Genomic DNA, 9,750 nt, shown 5'->3' with positions numbered 1-9,750 from the left:
CTACTACTAATAATAATAATAATATACATTTTATTTATAAAGTGCCTTTCAAGACACCCACATAAGCTACCACTTAAGTAAAAGTCTTAAAGTATCTATTAGCCTACTCAGTGTTGGGAAGGATTTCACCTTTTTCCCTTTTCATATGGGATGGGTTGACATGGCCCTTGAGACCAACATACAAAATAAATGTGGTCCTACAGTTCTCGCTATATTCACAGAAAGCTGTGTCCGCCCTATCCTACTTTCCGAGGTCCAGTCCGGCGACGGGGCAACGGATCAAAACAAAAAACAATGGTCCATGTCATCTTTGTGGGGCTACATGCTCACCAAGTTTTGTGCACCCCGGTCTTTCAGTGCCCATCATCTACAGTACATGATATCATTCAAATCCAGAGAAATCTTTTGCAAACAAGGGATAAAGCTGACAAACAATATTGGATGGTCGTGGTCTTTTCAACCTCAGATGGCACTGCATTAAAACCAGACCTGTTTATGTAAAGGAAATCATTGTATGGTCTCAGGAAAAGCTCAGAACCATGAGCACAGTTGGATACCCAATTCAGAATCGCTAGTGTAAACTTTATCATGCAACATCCAAAATTGTATTTAGACATGATACAGAAATACCACCATCTTATCTGGGCCTGAGCTTGTTTAAAATGGACTGAGGTAACATGGAAAAACGTCCTGTGCTTAGACCAATCAAAATCCACAATTTGTTTAGGAAATCATGGACTCATCTGCGCTTAAGAGGACAGGGCCTATCCAATTACCCAGCCTGCCCAACTTGTTTTAGTGCTCAGTTCCAAACCCAACATCTATGACGGTGTGGAGGTGCATTAATGCCTACAGCATGGGCATCTTGCACATCTGGCAAGGCACAATCAATTCTGAATGATGTATACAGGTTTTGAGCAACACATACTGCCATCCAGGCAATGTCTTTTCCAGGGAACACCTTGAATATTTCAGGAAAACAATACCAAAATGAATTCTGCACATATTTAAACAGTATTTCTCTATAGATGAAGAGTCCAGGTGCTAAGATGGATTGTCTGCAGTCCAGATTTGTCAAATTAGGTGCATTATGGAATGAACACATGATTAATACCATATACTGTTGAGCAACTGAAATCCTATAGCGGGAAGGAATGGGATACAATGCAATTAAAACTCTAGCAACTGGTCTCCTCAGTTCGTACCAGGCTTGGAATTTCACCATTCTGGGGGCAAGGCCACTTGGCCTTCAGTTGGGCATATTTGGTGGGGGGCACAAAGGCCACATGTCAGGGCACCAAGGCCAAAGTTAACTATACAGTAGTAGGCTATAAAAATGATCAAAGTTGTATTTAGCCTATTCACTGCAGTAGACCTGCATCACTGCATGAAACATTACAAAAACATGAAACATGACATATTACATAGAACTGTAAATCATCTGATCATCTAATATTTACAGATATCTAGGCTATATATAACATTTATTTTATATTTGGCCTGTTATGAAATCATGTATTGAACAATTTAAGCACAGCTCAGCTTTAAGAAACTCAAGATGCATGCTTAGCATTTTGTGATCATTAAGGCTACTTTCACAAACTCTTAATCAACTGTCCTCTGATTTACCAATATCTAGGCGATATGTGTAACATTTGTTTTGTATTTGGCCGTTATGAAATCATGTGGAACAATTTAAACACATTGTAAAACTTAAAGCCCAAATTTGGAGACATCCATGTATGTCGAACTTTACTACAAATTCAAAACTGGATTACTCTGGAACGGCTTACTGTACAGGGGACTGCTTTACACCTTTGTGTTCGGTAAGGTCTCCTGTTTATTCTGATATATGGTTTGTCATGTGTTAAAAGAAGGGTTCGTAAAGTATTCCACCGAGATGAATGGGTAGGGAGATCATGGGACGCAAAACCTTCAGTAGAATGTATGATTAAATTGAATTATATTATTTACTTTTCTCGCGAACCGTTCAACACAGCAATTATCGGCTAACATCGTTTAAAAGCTGAGAAAAAGCTCTTTCATGTGGTACTTGTGATGTCTGTGTGATGAATAGGCTACTTCGCGATTAGTTTAACTGAGAAAGGGTGAATTTGGACGCACTTTCTTGCGCTGTCACTTTTCTCCACTGCGTTAAAGACTAAATTAATTTGCGCTGTGAATGCTAAGATTATTTTGACAGGCCACAGGCAAAATCGCTATTAGTAGGACGCAAAGCAGAATATTGAAAGAAGGGGGCACCAAGGCCACCGTGGCCTGTAAACCTCTGATTTTCAAAGGGGCCTCACGGCCAATGCAAGGGGCTACGACGGCCATGGCCGTCGTGGCCACCGTGAAATTCCTACCCTGGTTCCTACCGTCCAAACTTCTTTTGAAACATGTTGCTGGCATCACATTCAAAATGAACATATATTTTCCATGAAATAGTCAATATTTTTATTTTCCACATTTGATATGTTGTCTATGTTCTTTTTGCGGCTTAATATGGGTTTATGAGAACGGTATATCACATTCTTTTTTTATTTGTATTTTACACAACATCCCAACTTTCTAATTTGGGGTTGTACAATGAAAGGTAATATTGCCATGGCAACACTGGCGACGGTACCAGAGGTATATTCTCCAACCACGACGGCCTCCCTTGCAACAACACAAGAGGCGAATCTCACGCTCATTACAATTAGGCAACATAGTTTATCACACACATATATATATATATATATATACACACAACGTAGTTTATCACTAAATTAGCACTTAGCACTACAGATAGAAACACTCGCCTGAGACATTTTCCTTCTTTCTAAACTACAGTTAGCAGTTCTAATAACTCGTCTAAACTACAGTTAGCAGTTCTAATAACTCGTTTATCGTTTCCTGTATTTGTTTGCCATGCTGATTTCATGTAGACTTTTTTTGGCGGTCGGGAGTTTTAAAGTCGGGTCCTCGGAGTTAACGGTGGGCATGAAGTGAAGTTTTTCTTTTCTGAATGGGGAAACAGCAGAGTAGCCTAGGGGTGGAGTACCAACTGAATGCAAATGTATTATTATTATTATTATTATCATTATTATTATTATTATAATTATGACTCAGTGTTTTGACTGCTGTGCATGTTGACAAATGACAAGAATAAAACCCTGCAGTGCTTCAGAAAACTTTTATTGGGAATGTTGTTATCGGACCTTTAAGAACACATAAACAAAACAACTGCACCCTCTCCTGGACGGCCAGTGAACTGCAGCCTTGTTAAGTCCTGGACGACCAGTGAACTGCAGCCTTGTTAAGTCCTGGACGACCAGTGGCTGTAGTTTGTGCAGTTGGGGAAGCTGAGAGGTTTAGCGTTAGCGTTAGCCAGGGAGGGACGAGGACGATCACAGCTTGATCGCCATGGAAACAAGCCTCCGCCCTTTGAGAAGCCAACATGCCATATCCTGCCTGTCAGTCTTGCATGGCATCACAAGCTTCAATCAATGGTAGGGCTGCATCAGTGAATCATGTCGCCATTCACCTCACTCACAGACAGACGCACACACGCGCACACACACACACAGGCGTAACACATGCACACACGCACGCACACACACACAGGCGTAACACACGCACACACACACACACACAGGCGTAACACATGCACACGCACACACACACACACACACAGGCGTAACACATGCACACACACACACACAGGCGTAACACACGCACACACACAGGCGTAACACATGCACACGCACAGGCGTAACACATGCACACACACACACACACACACACACAGGCGTAACACATGCACACGCACAGGCGTAACACATGCACACACACACACACACACACACACACAGGCGTAACACATGCACACGCACACACACACACACACAGGCGTAACACATGCACACATAGAATAAATTACATTTCGTCTTAAAAAATATACACAATAAATTAAGGGAATAATAAATTAACTGAAAATAATGTGTCATGACCACATATGCTTGGACACATAAATGTTTAAATTAAATTAAATGTAACCCCACATCCACCCCCATGCCATAGTGCGCACACACACACACACACACACACACACACAACACATACACAACACACCACACACAGCACATACAGAACACAACACACACACACACAGCACATACACAACACACCACACACACACATAAGTTTAAGGTTTGTCCCTGTAGATTATCTATTGCCTGCAGTGTCTCTGGGTTCAAACATTAGGAGACACCATGTCACCTGTGTGTGTATGTGTGTGTGTGTGTATGTGTGTGTGTGTAGTGGTGTGTGTGTGTGTGTGTGTGTGTGTGTGTGTGTGTGTGTGTGTGTGTGTGTGTGTGTTTAGTCCTTGTAGACGGTCTGTTGGCCATGGCCTCGCTCCTCTGTGTGTGTGTGTGTGTGTGTGTGTGTGTGTGTGTGTGTGTGTGTTTAGTCCTTGTAGACGGTCTGTTGGCCATGGCCTCGCTCCTCTGTGTGTGTGTGTGTGTGTGTGTGTGTGTTTAGTCCTTGTAGACGGTCTGTTGGCCGTGGCCTCGCTCCTCTCTCTGTGTGTGTGTGTGTGTGTGTGTGTGCGTGTGTGTGTGTGTGTGTGTGTGTGTGTGTGTTTAGTCCTTGTAGACGGTCTGTTGGCCGTGGCCTCGCTCCTCTCTCTGTGTGTGTGTGTGTGTGTGTGTGTGTGTTTAGTCCTTGTAGACGGTCTGTTGGCCGTGGCTTTGCTCCTCTCTCTGTGTGTGTGTGTGTGTGTGTGTGTGTGTGTGTGTGTTTAGTCCTTGTAGACGGTCTGTTGGCCGTGGCCTCGCTCGTCGTGCATGATGTGTCGTCTCACGTGGATCCGCCTCACTCTTCTGTCCCCGCCCCCTGCAGCCCCCTCTTCCTCTGATTGGCCGGCTCCAGGCGACGAGCTCATGCCAGACTCTAACAAAGCCACGCCCCCTGGTCCAGAGCTCCGCCCATTCTCATAGATAAGGATGTTGAGGGTCTCTTCAAAGATCCGTGCTTCAGGAAACTCCACCTAAACACACACACACACACACACACACACGTTTAGCAGCATATTAAACTCCACCTAAACTCTCACACACACACACATGTTTAGCAGCATATCAAAGGGAGATTGTGGAGGATATGGAATATGTTCACACACGTTCACACACAGACACACACACACACACACACGTTTAGCAGCATATCAAAGGGAGATTGTGGAGGATATTAATTATGTTCAGTGAGCTGAGGTGGGAGGGTGACGATGATGGTGATGAAGGTGTGTGTATGTGTGTGTGTGTATGTGTGTGCGCCTGCATGTGTATGTGTGTGCGTGTAGGTGTGCATGCGTGCGTATGTTTGTGTAGGTGTGCGTTAGGGGTGGGCGATATATATCATCTGCGATAATATCGTGATTGCTGTTTTAACGATGTGCAAATTGACATTATCGAGTATTTAAATTACTCACGCATTACAAACACTCACGCATTGAACCTCCATACATTCACTAAAGCCAGGAGGTGAATGCGAGAGAAGCCCATAGAGAGAAGCCCCTGGCTGCAGCAGAGCAAGTCACGTGATCACTAGTGGTCCACGTTGTCACACGCAGCCTAATGTTTATTTTGTGCAGCTACTTCGTTCAAGTGGCATTGATGAGTTAAAGTAACGCAGTGTTGAATAAAGTACTAGAAAGCAATACTTGAGTAAAAGTACAAGTATTGTACTAGAAAAAGACTTTGGTAGAAGTGAAAGTTACCTTTTAGAATATTACTTAAGTAAAAGTCTTAAAGTATCTGATATATACTGTACTTAAGTATCAAAAGTAATTTTCTGATATTTAATGTACTTAAGTATTTGAAGTAAAAGTAAAAAGCAAGCGGTTTTATTTTGAACTTTTATTGTGAACTTTATTTTGGCTTTCTTATAGTAAAGCATAAAGCATATTCAGGGTTCCCATATCTTCTTAATCTCACTCATCAAATCAAAATCACATTCTTTTCTAGGACTTTTCAGGCACAATTCTCTTAAGTTAACAAACAGCATATTTTTAGAGCTGACATCAAAGAAAAAAACAGAAACAGAAATTTCACTTTTGTATGAACTTCAGGTAAAAATGAAAAATAAATAACTTATTTTTTTTTTTTAAAAGACCTGCTGGTAGGGAGAACATTTTGGTCATGTGGTATGAGCATTTCTAGGGCTTACTCCCCAGGTCACTCTCTCACACACACACACACACACACACACACACACACACACACACACACACAGGCCACCTATGTCCAGCAGCTACTAATATGCCAGTCATAGTTGAAACTGAAAAGGTGTCTGTTCATCTTCAAAAGAAGCTGGTTTTCAAAGTTGCCAGAATTCAGTGCCCGAGAGTTTCAGGCCCAAGACCGGCCCACGTTTCCCATAGTGGTGGAAATGGATAAATGAAGCAACATTTCAGCTCTTACCATCCTGTCGTTTTTATTATTACCATGGTTCAACAAATGTGTAAAGGTTATATAATAATTCACTTCATCTGAGAAGTTAACAAAAATATTCCACTATTCCACAAGTCTTGAATTTCCCCTTGAGGATCAATAAAGTATCTATCTCTATCTATATCTATCTAGTTAACAAAAACAGAAAGAAAGAAAGAAAGAAAGAAAGAAAGCCTTTGAAATGTAGCCTATCCCACGCTTCCACAAAGAGGCATATTGAACTAATGTTTAGGCTACATGTTTTTTGCATGGGTAGGCTATATTGTTGTTTGGTGATTTAGCCTACTCCTTTACTACACCCTCTTCTGAGCAAACAAGGCATATAGGTTTATCATGTAGGGTAATTGCTCTTACATTAAATAACTTTAATTTATCCTCTCTACTTGTCCCTGTAGTCATGGCCTTCTCATCACTAATTTCGGGCTCATCATTTTCAGTGGTCGACTGGTTGATCTGCTGCTCAGTCTCTCCTGGCCACTTTCTACCATCCATCCTTCCTGACGCTTGTGTCTAGCCTACTGTAGGGCCGGCTCAGCTATCCGTATCTGAGAAAACTTTTTGGAAAAGACGGGTTATATGGACCCAACCAACTCTTTTTGGGAGGGGAGAACTCCCTCACGTAGGCTACAACCCATGCAGAGGCATTGCATTGGTGTCATGCACAGAATGCGGAACGTGTCCTACTTTAAGAAAAGATAGACTAACGTGACAAATGTCAATATTCTTTTCCTCGACCAGCCCAAAAGTGAAGCGGCCCACCGGGAATTCTCCCGATTACCCACCCCGGGCCTGATTCAGTCTTGCTCTTCTTGGACTGAAGACAAGTCCTGCGATGCTAAATAGCCTTTCACAGGCCGCTGAGACAGGTAGCAATGTACAGAAACATTTCTTGCAAATAAGGCCACGGGTGTATGACGTTCTCTTCACCACTACCCTGTTAACCGAGTTCACCACTATCGTCGGAGTGGTCGTCTATGATAACGGGACGTCCTCCAGTAGGTGCTCGTGCTTCCATGGCGGTTTCAGTTGTGCGTCCTCCTCCTTTAGCAACAAACAAGCGCTGAAATAGAGCGCGCAGCGTGCGGAGCGTGCGTAATGCAATCTAGGAGCAGTGATTCGCCAAACCTCCCTTATTGCAGTCACACACATTTCTTCTAATTTTATGTTTTAGTAACGAGTAACGAAGATGCTTAGTGGAAATATAACGGAGTAAAAGTATACATTTTATCTAGGAAATGTAGTGGAGTAACAGTGAAAGTTGACATAAATTTAAATAGCGAAGTAAAGTACAGATACGTGAAATTTCTACTTAAGTACAGTAACAAAGTATTTGTACTCCGTTACATTACAACACTGAAGTCACATATTATATGTAAACATTATGCTACCCTTTTAGTATTTTAATAGTCAGTTGTAAACAAATAAATCTTCTTATGTTATCCTTTTGTAAATGGACTGAAGTTCGCTCTAAATATAAACTTTTATCGATTATGCTAACCGTTAGCAACTCTATGGGATTTCTCATATACATTAGCCATAAGCTAATGCATTCGTTTCTATTCTGTAAGGTCTGCTTAGTTTTACAGTGAAACCGAAGTAAAGGTTTGAAAGGAACCTCAGCTTCAGACTTTCTCTTGGGAAACTGTCAGGCCTATCTATCCTCTGTAATGTAGCTGGCTAGATCATGTCATTGCCACACACACAAGTGGGGACAGAATTAGAAATGTGTCAGTGACAATGCATTGGTTTGGTGAAAAAGTCACAGGTTAGGTTATTGGTTATTATTGTAATGATGCTATTCATAAATAATGAGCTGTAAAGTAACTCGGACTTTTAAAAACAGTTTTTTAAAGGATATCTACTAATTATCGTTATCGTCAAAATCACAAAAATTTCGAGATATTCTTTTTTGTCCATATCGCCCACCCCTAGTGTGCGTGTGTGCGTGTGTGTGTATGTGCGTCATGGCTCGAAATTAACAATGTCCCGGCGACCATAAAAAATGCTTCCGGGACGCAATAGAATGATGTCTGGGACAACTCTGGGACAGTAGAAAAATGGCAAAGCAAATTGCAAAATAGGTACTTTTTTCCTAAACTGTTCACATGGGAATCTAAACGTATCTTTCTCGTCTGAATAAAATTATAAAAAATTTGACCTGGCGTAACGGGCAGCTGGCAAAAGCAGCGTTAGCCAGCTTATCTGTAAAGAAGCGGTTTTGTACACGCAGCCTTACAACACTGTTTACTGCTCTTCGAATCACTGTAGGCTACAATGTCATTTTTGGTAGAAATACAGTATAAGATACCCAGATGGGATGGGTGCTTGTACAGATACAGTATAAGATACCCAATAGTACCCAATACAGTACAAATACAGTATAAGATACCCAATGGTACCCAATACAGTACAAATACAGTATAAGATACCCAATGGTACCCAATACAGTATAAGATACCCAGATGGGATGGGTGCTTGTACAGATACAGTATAAGATACCCAATGGTACCCAATACAGTACAAATACAGTATAAGATACCCAGATGGGAGGGGTGCTTGCGTTTCCTTAGGAATCCGCTGTCTTTGTTTTGTATAAAAATGAATATTAAGTGACACATAATGCCGACACAAACATAGGGCACGGGCGGTAGGCCTAATAGGTCACTTTCCGATATTCCTAGGTTAACTTACCTAATTAGCAGGCAGGTAGGCTAGGACATGGCATTTGTTTTCATGACATTGTGAACCTTTTTTGACTGATAGTGTAGGCCTAAGGTTACACTGGTGTTCTAAAAGTCAGGTTACACTGGTGTTCTAAAAGTCAGGTTACACTGGTGTTCTAAAAAAAAAAAACGAGATGTCAGTGACAGACGAAACGTCACCAATACTAAATAGCTAAATAGCCTAGCTGCTACTGCAATACCATGCTGAGCTAAATAGCCTAGCTGCTACTGCAATACCATGCTGAGCTAAATAGCCTAGCTGTTACTGCAATACCATGCTGAGCTAAATAGCCTAGCTGCTACTGCAATACCATGCTGAGCTAAATAGCTATAGGCCTACTGCAATACCATGCTGAGCTAAATAGCTATAGGCCTACTGCAATACCATGCTGAGCTAAATAGCTAAATAGCCTAGCTGCTACTGCAATACCATGCTGAGCTAAATAGCCTAGCTGCTACTGCAATACCATGCTGAGCTAAATAGCCTAGCTGCTACTACAATACCATGCTGAGCTAAATAGCTATAGGCC

At 41.7% G+C, this 9,750-nt stretch overlaps 1 protein-coding gene across 1 annotated transcript in view; it reads right to left on the bottom strand.

The window, feature by feature from the left end:
* Positions 1-3,161: 3,161 nt before the first annotated feature.
* Positions 3,162-9,750, bottom strand: part of kctd13 (potassium channel tetramerization domain containing 13) — a 15,902-nt gene continuing 9,313 nt past the window's right edge. Inside the window, exon 7 of the mRNA XM_076297594.1 lies at positions 3,162-5,035. Within this exon, the coding sequence (XP_076153709.1) occupies positions 4,787-5,035 (249 nt within the window). The 3' untranslated portion in view covers positions 3,162-4,786. The remainder of the gene's footprint in view (positions 5,036-9,750) is intronic.

The sequence above is a fragment of the Alosa pseudoharengus genome, unplaced genomic scaffold, assembly GCF_046254945.1.
Source record: "Alosa pseudoharengus isolate Yale_2024_CS ecotype anadromous, Long Island Sound unplaced genomic scaffold, YU_APseudo_1.1 YU_APseudo_1.1_scf_21, whole genome shotgun sequence".
NCBI classification, from domain to species: domain Eukaryota; kingdom Metazoa; phylum Chordata; class Actinopteri; order Clupeiformes; family Clupeidae; genus Alosa; species Alosa pseudoharengus.
Note: the sequence above shows the minus strand (reverse complement) of the source record. Positions and strands in the feature narration are given on the sequence as shown.